Source organism: Callorhinus ursinus, unplaced genomic scaffold (assembly GCF_003265705.2).
Source record: "Callorhinus ursinus isolate GAN/ISIS: 27379988/994484 unplaced genomic scaffold, GSC_fseal_2.0 scaffold9, whole genome shotgun sequence".
Lineage (NCBI taxonomy): Eukaryota > Metazoa > Chordata > Mammalia > Carnivora > Otariidae > Callorhinus > Callorhinus ursinus.
Genome location: NW_027397071.1, coordinates 58,075,562 through 58,088,672, shown reverse-complemented (window position 1 = coordinate 58,088,672; position 13,111 = coordinate 58,075,562). Strand labels below are relative to the sequence as shown.

General features: G+C 54.9%; 1 protein-coding gene across 2 annotated transcripts in view; it reads left to right on the top strand.

Moving 5' to 3' along the window:
- ACOT11 (acyl-CoA thioesterase 11) overlaps nt 1–13,111 on the top strand; it is a 52,543-nt gene that overhangs the window by 34,384 nt on the left and 5,048 nt on the right. For both annotated transcript variants that reach the window (XM_073896696.1, XM_073896695.1), the window contains exons 6-14: nt 416–551; nt 3,181–3,337; nt 4,756–4,875; nt 6,631–6,775; nt 7,704–7,759; nt 8,558–8,624; nt 9,001–9,084; nt 9,767–9,900; nt 12,332–12,463. In XM_073896696.1, coding sequence (XP_073752797.1) covers nt 416–551; nt 3,181–3,337; nt 4,756–4,875; nt 6,631–6,775; nt 7,704–7,759; nt 8,558–8,624; nt 9,001–9,084; nt 9,767–9,900; nt 12,332–12,463 — 1,031 coding nt within the window. The remainder of the gene's footprint in view (nt 1–415; nt 552–3,180; nt 3,338–4,755; nt 4,876–6,630; nt 6,776–7,703; nt 7,760–8,557; nt 8,625–9,000; nt 9,085–9,766; nt 9,901–12,331; nt 12,464–13,111) is intronic.

Sequence of the window (13,111 nt, the reverse complement as noted above, 5' to 3'; positions counted from 1 at the left end):
GGCCATGAGGTTGGGGGTTAGTGGAGGGGTGGAGGTGGGGGCGCTTCAGGGAATTCGCAGAGGAAGCTCCCCCCGACTGTAGCCAGACCTCAGGCACCTTCCCTCGCTCCTCTTCCCCACCTCTCCGTGTGCGTCTCATGTGGGATTCTTCAGATCTCACCGTTCCCTTACGTGTCATATAGACCTCCCCCATCTTCTGTGCCCTTGCCCAAGAAAGGGGTCTGGGGACATTTGGAGAACGAAAGTGATCTATCAGTCAACATGGAGACAGGAAGTTGGGGACAAAGAGGGGACGAAGACTCGTAACCATCCAGCAGCAGCCCCAGGTGTGCGATGAGGCACAGCCCCTCCCGCTGCTCCAGGAAACCTGTCCTGAGCATCCTCCCGTGCCACACGCCCCCCCGCCCCGTCCCAGGTGAAGCTGAAGCAGACCACACCGCAGACGGAGGAGGAGAAGATGGAGCACAGCGTGGCGGCTGAGCGCCGGCGCATGCGGTTGCTCTATGCGGACACCATCAAGGACCTCCTGGCCAACTGCGCCATTCAGGATGGTGAGTGGCCGTGGGTGCGGAGAGCAGCTGACATCCCGCATGCCCCTGTCTGTCCTCGGCCCCCGCTGGGTAGTCGGGGAAGGAGACTCCCACGCACGGGCCTGATGGTCCTCTTGCCTCAAGGTCTCCTTCCGGGAAGGGCATGTTTGGGCTCTTGCTCAGCTCCTGGGAGCTGTGACGATGGAATTAGGACATGAGGAAAACCCTTTGTTGTCCACAGAGTGTATTTGGATGTTTAGGATTCAGGGTATTTGGTAAGGTGCTATTGAGCATGGCCTTAAAGACTATAGGATTTTTTAAAAAGCATGTGTGTGTGTGTGTGTGTGTGTGTGTGTGTGTACGTACACATATATACATACATATATGCACACATATATGCATATATTATAGGCACACATATATACATACATATATGCACACATATCTACACACATATATGCCCACACATATGCATATAGATGCAGGCACACATATATACATGCACATATGCACACACATATACATATATGCATATAGATATATACACACATACATGCATATATGCACACACATATACATACATGCACACATATGCATATAGATACAGGCACACATATATACATACACATATGCACACACATATACATATATGCATATAGATATATACACACATACATGCATATATGCACACACATATACATATATGCCCACACATATGCATATAGATGCAGACACACATATATACATACACATATGCACACATATACATATATGCATRTAGATATATACACACATACATGCATATATGCACACACATATACATACATGCACACACATATGCATATAGATACAGGCACACATATACACATACACATGTGCACACACATACGTATATGCACCCACATGTGCACACACACACATGCACCCACGCACGCACACACATACATATATGCACACATCTACATACATACATGCCCACACATATGCATATAGATGTAGGCACACATATATACACACATATGCATACACAATACATGTATACACACATACATATATGCACACACATGTGCACGCACACACACGCACACACATATACATGCATATGTGCACACATATACATTTAGATATATGCACGCATATATACATATAGATATATGCACACACACAAAAATAGTATAGACATACATATACATATAGAATAAAAAGCAAGACTCTCTCTTACCCAGAACCCGGGCCCCCTCCAGTTGCTCATTTTTGGGCACCTTTCCGGAAGATTCCCTGCATATTTAAGTGTACCGTGTATTATTTAGCCCTCTCTTTTTACCCAAAAGGGAGCATACAGTACATAGTGTTCTATATTTTACTTCTTTCCCCTTAAAAGTGCATCTTGGAGATTGTTCTATACCAGCACACAGATCTCCTGTGGAGTGGTAGGATTTTGACAGATGGAGAGATGAGGAAAGGTTTTTCTTGACGGAGAACACAGGCTGGGCAAAGGCCCAGAGGGGTAACCTTGGATTCACTCACTGATCTCCGGAGCGGGAGGATGTGGTCTTCTTGAACCCTAGAGGAGGCAACTGTAGGACAATTCAAGTGTAGTTCAGCTGCGCAGAGTGGGAGAGAGCAGGAGGGAGCAGCTGGCCCTAGGGAAGCAGCGAAAGGGGCTCCCAGGTCCATGCGCCTTGTGCCTACGGAGTCTGGGGGCTGTGGCTGAGGAGGCCCGGCTCTTGCTACTGTCTCGAGACCCCCCTCGAGCCATCCATCCACCGCAGCGTCCAGGTCCCTGTTGTCCTGACAGCTCTTCCGCCTAAGGGTTAGTCCGAAGGCCTCAGCGTGGCATCTGGGCCCTTGGCCGGCTACTCAGCGTCACCTGGTGCTGACCCTTGTTTTGCCCTCGCCTCCACCTAAGCCAAGGCCTCGTTGCTTCCTGTGACCGTCCTGCCCGTCCTGTCTCCAGATCTCAGCTCGGGGCCCCCATCCACCTCCCCTCCTGCCTACCTGTGGCATCTTGGAGCAGCCGGCAAGCCAAGTGAAAGGCCACCTCTCTGATGGGCCCTCCCTGACGAGGTCTCTCTTCCTGGTCGGTGGGAGATACACGGCACCTCCCTGGGTTCGGGGCGTCATATCAGCATCTGCTCCTCTGACCCCCACGGCCCTGTCCACTCTTGGGCCTCTCCTGCTGAGGATCTCCCGATGCCATTCCCCTGAGGGACAGGGCCTGTCAGGGCAGAGAACTATCATTTTGAGAGGCTGTCTCCTGAGTTTGGTGCCGTGAGATCACACTTCATCTTCACAGTCCAATGGCTTGGGTCTGACATCCGCCCTTCACCAGTGAGGAAACTGAGGGTCAGAGGGTCAGGTTCCCTGCCTGGCCCGTCGCACAGCCTGCGTAGGGTGGTGCTGGGGTTCGGACCCAGGCGTGTCCTCTCTGTAGGTGGGTGTCCCGTCCACTGCCCCGTGACAGCCTCACCTCTCTCAGCCCGAGTGCCCCTGCTCCTCACTCTCAGTGCTGAGTCAATGCAAGAATCTGGGTGACCGGGAATGCTGGCGGCGCGGGGCGGGGGGGGCGGCTGGGTTTGCCCCGTGGGAAGGTCTGCCCTTGGGAACCTCTCCCCTTCCCACCTCCCTCCCTCTGCCCTTCCCGGGTCAGATCTGGAGAGCAGGGACTGCAGCTGCATGGTGCCAGCCGAGAAGACCCGCGTGGAGAGCGTGGAGCTGGTCCTGCCTCCCCATGCCAACCACCAAGGCAATACCTTTGGGGGCCAGATCATGGCCTGGATGGAGAACGTGGCCACCATCGCAGCCAGGTGAGGGAAGAGTGCACTGTCTCTGCCTTCCCTCCTTTCTCTTCCTCTTTCCCTTGGCCCACTCCCTCTGGGGGAGAAACCCCAGCTTGGTGTTGGCGTTGAAGGCTTCAGGAGCTTGGCTGTTCTGTTAGGGAAACCTAGGGCTTTCAGACCCAGAGAGCCAGAGACGAGTGATTTTTCTGTGAGCTGGCCGTTCCCTCCCTGGCGCAGTCCTCATCACCTGTGTGGGAAATACCGCCTCCCTAGCCCTGCACTGCAGCCTCCCGTTGGCCTGGCCCTGCCTGCTTTCTTCCTGTATCTTATGCTCCCTGCACCTCAAGCCATTTGCCCTTCCCCATTCCGGTCCTCCGGGTTCCCAGCGCTGCCTCTGCTCCTGCTCTACCCGCAGCCCCCCACCACCCCCACCGTGCCACTTCCTCTCTTTTGGTCTGCCGAAGTCTACGAAGCCTCTCTGTTTCCTTCTCCCTAGAGGTGAAAGCAATTCCTTCCTTCTTCTAGAATCTCTGCACTTCTCCAGGGCTTGTTCCCTACATATGGGGGTATTTTTTTTTCAAAGATTTTATTTATTTATTTGACAGAGAGAGACACAGCAAGAGAGGGAGCACAAGCAGGGGGAGCGGGAGAGGGAGAAGCAGGCTTCCCGCCGAGCAGGGAGCCCGACGCGGGGCTCGATCCCAGGACCCTGGGACCATGACCTGAGCTGAAGGCAGACGCTTAACGACTGAGCCACCCAGGCGCCCCATGGGGGTATTTTTTTATAGCTATGATAACTGACACTCACTGACTGACCCTCATACCTCCATGACTTTGTATTTGCTATTCCCTCTGCCAGGAGTGCCCTCCTTAACCCATGTCTTCCTCAGCCAGGGGAATTACTCCTCACCTCTAAAGAGCCTGGCTCAAATGGGCCCTCCTCTGTGTTGACCCTGTGGGACCCAGTGCAAAAGCAATGCCATTTGGGGCAGCCCAGCCTACGTGTGCGATAAGATCTCAGAGGCGGGTCACAGCCCAGATAGTCAGGGAAGGCTTCCTGGAGAACAGCTCTTGAGCTGGGCCTTGAATGACAAGTAGCTTTGGGTAAGGGGAGGGCTTCTAGGTAATAGAAGCAGCAGGTGCTGGGGTGTAAAGGTTGAGGGAACATGGGGGAAGGGATTAACCCCAAGGCCTGTCCTTTCATCGGTCACCTCAAGCTTAGCTGCTTGCTAGCCATGCGTAGACCTGAGTGTTCTAAGCTGTGAAATGGGACTTCAGTTCTGTTCCTCTGGGCAGAAGTGTCCCGGGTTGAGTGGGAGTGGGTGCATCAGAGGACAGTGCATGTGAGCTGGGTCTGTAGATGGGGGCAGGGGAGAGGCTGGTCCAGGCCTGTGGCTGAAGCACTGGGGCATTTGTCCTGTCTCTCCAACCCCTGCTTCCTCTAGCCGGCTGTGCCGCGCCCACCCTACGCTGAAGGCCATTGAGATGTTCCACTTCCGGGGCCCCTCCCAGGTCGGGGACCGCCTAGTACTCAAGGCCATCGTGAACAACGCCTTCAAACATAGGTAAGGAGTGGGACCAGGGCCCCCTGGGATTGAGGGTTCTTCCTGGCCCACTTGCAAAGCTGCCAGGAACCCTTTCCCCTGCAGATGAGGCCCATGAGGTCTAAACCCTGCCCAGCTGCAGGGCGCCTTCACCATGACCGAGATGCAGCTCTGCTCTTCCCTCCTCTGGGCTCCCCAGCCCCGTGGCTCCTGTGGTCTCAGATCAGACCCTATGCTCAGCGTGTCTCTGTCTCTCTTCCCGGCTCCTGCCGCTGGGCCTGGCGCACTGTGCGTGCTCACATCATAGGGCCCCCTCTTGCCAGTGTTCCATCATTTATCAAATCCTTCCTTTTCTCCTAAAACAGTTCATTCCTGGAGCCCTTAATTTGGAATGAAACCTAATACCTCCGAGAAAGCTTACTTTAAATATGTATCTTTGTCGGTGATTTCAGAGATCATAATGTAGTTGTTAAAAGTGAGGGAACCAGGCTCCCTGGGTTCCAGTTTGGCTCACCTTTTACTGGGTGTGTGGCTTTAGGCAACTTACTCCACATCTCTGAGTTTCAGGGTTTTTTAATAGCTGTACTCTTTATTTGTTTATTTATTTATTTCAGGGAGAGAGAGAGAGAAAGCCTGCGAACAGGGGTCGGGGGTAGGTTAGGGGCTGGGGTCCAGAGGCAGGAGGACCACAGGGTCCACAGGGGGAGGAGCAGAGGTAGAGGGAGAGAGAGAATCTCAAGCAGGCTCCGCGCTCAGCATGCAGTCCCACACGGGGCTCCGTCTCACGGCCCTGAGATCATGACCTGAGCCAAAATCAAGAGTCAGACGCTCAACTGACTGAGCCCCCCAGGCGTCCCACTTGAGCTTCAGCTCTTTTGCCCGTAAACTGGGGCTCACCACAACAACACCATAGTTGTGACGATTCAGTGAGGTCTTACTGGTAGTATGCCAGAGAAACTGTGCAGTGCAGGATTATTATTCCTGTTATGGTCATCGCTCAGTCTGCTGCTGTGTGGGGGGAAGGGAGGGGAAGCCCTGAACTAGCAACTGCAAGGCCCCCCGTCCAGCTCAGCTTTCCTTCCTGGCTGTTGTGTGACCTTGGGCCAGTGACTGTCCTTTTCTAGGTCTTGGCTCCCCCTCTGCATAACGTCCACATGCTGGGATCATAGAGCTTCCTAAGTGACGGGGGTGAGGGTGGCTGCTTTTTATAATTCATGAAGATGGATATATAGAAATAGCAGCAACTGAGCTGTCAGGAGCATGGCTGTTAGAGCTTTGTGAAGATGTGCGTAAGGGACATTTTTCCAAGTAGGCTCTGCACCCCCACCTTCATGCTCATGTCCTTCCAGAATCCTTTGCAGTTTACATTGCATATTATATACACATATGTACACATATAAGTATATTCATATGTGTGTACATATATATGCATACATTACATTACATATTATAGATACATATATATGTACATACGTGTGTGTGTGGGGGGAGCCCCATTCCCTAGCTGTTAGCCCATGAGCGCATGGACCAAACCAGTTTATTCACTTCTGTGACCCCAGTGACTAGCATAGGGCCAGGCATGTAGTAGGTGCTCTGTAAACACTAATGAAAAGGAATAGTTCTGGGTTTCCTACCAGAGGGATTCTGATCTGGGCTGGGGCTGCTGGGAGAGCTGCAGGAGTATGTGTGTGTGCACGGGTGTGCGTGTGTGTTGGGGAGCGGGCACGGGCTCAGGAAGGTCCGTCCAGCATGGAAGCGGCTGTCCCTCTCCTTCAGCATGGAGGTGGGCGTGTGCGTGGAGGCTTACCGCCAGGAGGCTGAGACCCATCGGCGGCACATCAACAGTGCCTTCATGACCTTCGTGGTCCTGGACGCGGATGAGCAGCCTCGGACACTGCCCTGGGTTCGGCCCCAGCCTGGGGTGAGTGGCACCCTGCCCCACCACCAGCTCCCCTCCCTCCCTGCCCAGGGATGGTGGGGCCTGCTAGCCCCTGACACAGCCGGGGAGTGATGGGCTCAGCCCTGCTCCTCTGCCGGGGCACAGCCAGCTCACAGTGCCCTGTGACCCCCGGAGATGCCCCTTGTGCAAGGCAGGCACCTTGGTCTGCCTGAAAGAACTTGGCCCCATGTATGGGTCTAGCTCAGTTAGGTGCCTCACAGGGCGGAGAATTGGCTGTGAAAACCCCGCAGTCCGCAGCTGGTCATTGGTGGGGATGGGGTTGGGGGAGGAGGGAGCCCGACAGACGAGGGGCAGTGAACAGTTCACAAGGGCCTCTCAGCCTGCGCCGGTTAACGTTCATGAGTGGGGAGACATCAGAAGCACTGGGTAAGAGGTGGGCTCCGGGTCAGGCCATCAGGGTTCTGTTCCTGGCCCCACTCCTTATCTCTGTGACCTTGGGTAAGCCACTCATCTTTCTGTGCCTCAGTTTCCTCCTCTGTAAAATGGGGCTAATATGAGTACCAACTTGAGAGGGTTGTGGCAAGGCTTGACATTCTGCACGGAAGGCACTTTAGAAGAGTGCCTGGTAGCAGCAAGTGCCCAGGAAATGTGGGTTCTTACTAGCACTGTCTGTGCAGAGGAGGATGTCGAGGTCCAGCGAGGGCAGGGGGTGTTCCCAGAGTCACTCAGAGAGTCTGGGGGAAGCTAGGGCTGGAGCTCAGAGACTCGGCCCTTTCCTGTCTGGGCTGCTTTGCCTCAGGCTGCCCCTGTGAGACCTGAGTTCCACATCAGGGCTGCAGGGCCTCCTCGGGCCGTGGGGGCAGACAGTAACACGGGGGTGGGAGTGGGGAGCAGGGCACAAGCAGCTCGTCTGGCCCGCACCACAGTCTGTCCCTGCGTCTCTCCCCAGGATGGCGAGCGGCGCTACCGAGAGGCTAGTGCCAGGAAAAAGATCCGACTGGACAGGCGAGTGCGGGTTGGGTGGTGGGAGGGGACACGGGTTCAGGGCTGTCCACCTGCTCCCCAGGCCCCAGGGACCACCATTTCTTCAGTGCCATCCCTGGGTTGGGCACTGGGCTGGGCCCTTTACGTCCACGCAGCCTCTCTACCCGGCGGTCTTCCTGGCTCCTTATCCAGGCGAGGACACTGAGCACAGAGGGATTAGGCGGCCATGGGCGTACAGATACAGGAATGATGGGCAGAGTGCGAATTTGAACCTGGCGGGCTCTGGCCACTTCTGAATCCTGGGTTCCTTCCATTGACCCTGATGTGTGTTGGGCAGATGAAAAAAGGTCCCTAGAGGAGAGGCAGTTGCTCAAGACACACAGCCGGGTATGAACCACTGCTGCTGAAGCACTTTCCAGAGCGGAACGTGCTGGAAATACACTGAGGTTTGCTATCTGTGCGGATAGGACAAGTGTGCATCTCCGGAGCACTTATCATAGGCCAACCCCTGTCTTCATGACCACACCACGAGGCACATGCAACACCCAATCCCACTGTTGAGAAGAGGCCGCTGCTTTAGCCAGAGCCAACTGCTCAGGGAGGGCGTGGGGACCGAGCCTTCCCCCGGCACCCTGCCCCTGGCCTTGCTCTGCTTCTGAATGAGTTTGTACGCTCTCAGCTCCCGTTTTCTGGGTGCGCAGCCCGTCTCCATGGCCAGACAGGAGTCCCTCCCCCGCTGCTGCGCTGAGCACCCAGAGCGAAGTCTTCTGAAAGACCTGGGCTCCCCAGGGACCATGGTTGTCCTCTTTCCTCTCGCAGGAAGTACATTGTGTCCTGTAAACAGGCAGAAATGCCCCTCTCTGTTCCCTGGGACCCTAGCAACCAGGTAAGGCCTTCTGCTCTGAGGGGACAGTCTGCCAGCCCGTATTGGGACTAGGGAGGGGGTACCCTGACTCTCCATTCTTGTCAGAATGGGTTTGAGAGCAGGCCTGAGGGGGACAGGTTACTGTGTCATGACTCAAGATTGGTACAGTTTAGCAAGGGGCTTTCCTCGGTCCCCATTTAGCAGGAGGGAGCTGAGGCCCCAAGATGAGCATCACACAGCAAGTCTGGCCGAGGTGGGGCCTCCTGTCCCAAAGCCCGGGGCCCAGCCCCCACCCCCCTTCACAGCCCAATGTCCTCTCCCCCGGTCCAGCGTGGCCCTGGCCCAGAGCCCCCGAGGAAGGGGAGAAGGTGAGGCTTCTGTCTGTGTTCTGGTCCAGGTGTACCTGAGCTACAACAACGTCTCCTCCCTGAAGATGCTCGTGGCCAAGGACAACTGGGTGCTGTCTTCGGAGGTCAACCAGGTAGCTGACCCCACCCACCAGCAGAGGTGGCTGATCTCAGGCAACAGAACTTCTTTCAACCGCTCGTGTCAAAAGGGGATTTCTTTTTTTTTTTTTTCAATATTTTATTTATTTATTTATTTGAGAGAGAGAGAGCAAGAGAGAGCGAGCGTGTATGAGTGGGGGTGGGGACAGAGGGAGATGGAGAAGCACCCACAGGACCCAGAGTGGAGAACCCCCAAATCTTTCTCTCCTGCCCACCCACCATCTGGCCCCCAACCCCTCATCTCTGCTGTTCTCTGCCCTGCTGCTTCCTCCCTGCAGAGTTAGGGCCAATGGGCAAGCCTGGGTTGAGGCAAGACGTGAGCTCTGCCTGTGCCCTGGGGAGAGTCACTTCCCCCACCTGTGACATTAGGGGCTTTAAAAGGCGCCTGGCTCTGAGGACCCGTTCCATTGTTGCCTTGGTCACCGCTTCCTACTGCACGCTTCTGTCCCCCTGCGCCAAATTCTCTCAGCAGCCCCTTTTCATGGGGATGGGACTGAGCCTCAGAGGGGTTGAGTCACTTTTTCACAGTCACACAGCAAGTCAGTGGCAGCCCTGAGCTGCCAGCCCCAGGCCTCCAGCATCCGAGTCAGCCCGGCCCCTCACCCGGCATAGCCCGGGGACGGGACGCGGCACGAGGCTGCCCTCTGTCCCGAGCAGGTCCGCTTGTACACTCTGGAGGAAGACAAGTTCCTCTCCTTCCACATGGAGATGTCAGTGCATGTGGACGCCACCCAGGCCTTCCTGCTGCTCTCGGACCTGCTGCGGAGGCCCGAGTGGGACAAACACTACCGGTGAGGGCCAAGGTGCCAATGGGGCAGGGTGCTTTGCTCAGGCCTGGTGGGGAAGCTGGGCCCTCAGGTGTCCCTTGCTGGGCCATCCCCCATTATGCTCAGCCCCTCCTAGCCGGCTAAAGCCGGGCATGGGGGGGGAGGGTGGTGTGGGGGGAATTGTAGTTCTGTGTTGGGTGGGTGTCAGAGTCAAGGGCATTCTGAGCCCTCAGGGAAGGGACTGAGCCTGTGTTCCCGCTCTTGCTGTCTCTCTCTGTCAAATAAAATCTTTAAAAAAAAAAAAAGCCCTGTTTCTGGCCCACCTGGCTCTGTGACCTTGGGCAGGTCCCCTCCTTTCTAGGCCTGTTTTCCTCCTCTTAAAATGGGTACTTGAGGTGTAGGTCATGCATTTGCACTCTGGGATAGAGCAGTGATTTTCTTTCTTTTAAATCTCCCCTTTTTGTTTTTTCTTTTAAATTTCCCTTTTTTATTTTTGATTTTATATATTTATTTGAGAGAGAGAGCACAAGCGGGGATAGGGGCAGAGGCAGAGGGAGAAGCAGGCTTCCCACTGAGCAGGAAGCCTGATGCGGGGCTCGATCCCAGGACCCTGGGATCATGACCTGAGCGGAAGGCAGACGCTTAACCGACTGAGCCACCCAGGCGCCCCTAGATCAGTGATTTTCAAACCATGTTCTGTGGAGTTCTGTGTCCCCACAGGAAGCTCAGGAACCACTCGGCGGGGGTTAGAAGGCTGAGGGGGCGGGTGGGCCCCCTCCCAGCTTCAAGGGAACTAATGGGACAGCCAGTTTGATGAATTCACCCAGTTTGCCAGCTCTTCTTAGGGATATGTGCGTGTATATGTTATTTTTGAATGTAGTGAGTTACTGACTATAAATGTTATTCCTAGGAATACGTTTGTTCCCCGAATTTACTGATTCTCCATGTGAATATTTTCTTCCTGAATTTAGCCAAGGAAGATAAATCTGTTCTTAGGAAAACAGCCAAAATTTCAGTATTTAATACAAGAATGTTAAAGTTGAACCTGGTATTTTTTCAAATTCCTTTAAAGTCATTTTCTGTTGTGCCAACACCTTACTTTGGTCATTTCTCCCGTGGCTGCTTTACGAGGAGCCTATATTCCCAAGTATATCCATAAGGAGGGTCTGTGTGTGTAGAAATTCAGTGAGCAGTTTGTCTGGCGAGTTGAGATTGACAAATTGCCTTCCCCTTCCTACCCCCCATCTATCTTACCAGTGTGGGCCTGCTTGTGGCTGTTTTTGTACAGGCTTTCTGTTTAAGGTTTGGCACATATTGCTTTAAAAAGCCTTGGTCAGGGGACGCCTGGGTGTCTCAGTCAGTTCAGTATCTGCCTTTGGCTCTGGTTGTGATCCCAGGGTCCTGGGATTGAGCCCCCCATCCGGCTCTTTGCTCAGCAAGGAGTCTGCTTCTCCCTCTGCCTCTCCCCCCACTTGTGCTCTCTCTCTCTCAAATAAATGAATAAAATCTTAAAAAAAGAAAACCAAAAAAGTGAAAAGCCTTGGCCTAGGTGACCCCAAGCGTATTGGCAGTGACATTCTACAAAGCTGGGAGGTAATTTGGTGGTGGATGTTGGGGGCGTTGGGCCTGTGGCAGGAAGGCTTCTTGGAGGACGCAGGCTGCTGTGGGCCTTGAAGGCTACGGCAGATCTCCATACTTGATGGGATTGGGGCGGGGGAGTGTCCCAAGGGGAAAGGGAGCCCTTAGCTGCTTCCCCCGACCCTGCCCGTAGCACCCTGTTCGTGAGGCAGCCTGAGGGTGGGTGGGAGAGCAGGGAAGAAGGTGGCAGGGTCGGGCACAGTCATACATGTTTCTGTGCACGTGTGTGTATTGGTGTAAGCCTATGTGTGTACCTGAACACATATGTGCAGTGTGCCTGGGCCTGAGGGGTAGAGCTCTGGCCCCCGACAGTCTGGGCACGTTCCAGCTCTGCTTCCTTAATGCCTGTGGCTGTGAGCAGATTATTTACCTGAGCCTCAGCCCCTCATCTGTACAATGGGGATGCTGAGAGGACCTATTGCGTCGGCTGCTGTGGGATTAAATGAGATAGTACGTGGAAAGCACTTGGAACAGTGCCTGGCACATGGGAGGTGCTCCTAACCAGCAAACTGTCACACATCTGTGTGGGGCTGTGTATGCACTGGTGGGTATCTACGTGAGTCTGTGTGCGCTCACAGATGTTCCTTTGCACATATCTTTGTTCCCCTGTCTGTTTGCATTTGCGTGTGTACGTGTCTGTGTGTGTTCGTGCGTGCTTGGCCTGGCCTTCCTGCCCTCCTGTGGCCCCTGCTGAGCAGTGTAGGGGGTAAAGTGTCCCCCAGACATCTGCTCAAGAAGGCTGAAGCGTGGGAGGGCCTGGGCCAGATTGGCTGGCACAGGAGGAGCTGGGAGTCCTGACCTCTGGGCCTCCCTACAGGAGCGTGGAGCTAGTGCAGCAGGTAGATGAGGACGATGCCATCTACCATGTCATCAGCCCTGTCCTGGGTGGTGATGCCAAGCCCCAGGACTTTGTGATCCTGGCCTCTCGGCGGAAACCTTGTGACAACGGGTAGGTGCTGGCCTGCGGAGGCGGGAGGCGGCGGGAGGCGGGAGGTGGGCAGGAGGGGACATCAGCTTAGACTCAGAGCTCTGTTTGCCATGTGGGACTCCAGGCACTGCTTGGCTTTTCGGGGCTGCCCTGGCCTTGCTGTGGGCAAAATGGAGGATGGGGGTACACATCTCGCCTCTGGTCACATGTGCTCTAAGGTAGGGTGGTCTCTGTCCCTGGGGTGGCAAGGCTGGCTTACCCCAGGCATGGCAGGCCCTTGTGCACGTGGCCACCTCCTTGGCCTCCACCCTCTGAAGGCCCGACTGAAGAGGGATAAGGCCGCCAGCTCTGCCAGGATGCACGGTATCACTTCTGCTAGAGACAAGCACAGAAAACTGAAGCATGAAAATCCAAAGTGTGGGACTCCTTTGAGCATCTGCAGTGGAGGGGCTTTTCCAGAAAATCTGCAATGAAACCATGCTGGCTCCTGGCAAATTCAGGGCTGCTAACGCACAAGCACCACCTCTCTCTAGCCTGGCCCAGAGCCAGCTGTCGGGCCTTTTAAAGAGTTTATGTGCCTCAGTCTGGTGAGGGGGTGTGTGTGGAGGGGCCTCCGGGGCCTGAGCTGGGCGGAAACAGGCCCTCACCTTCTCTTCCTGTGCCCTTGTC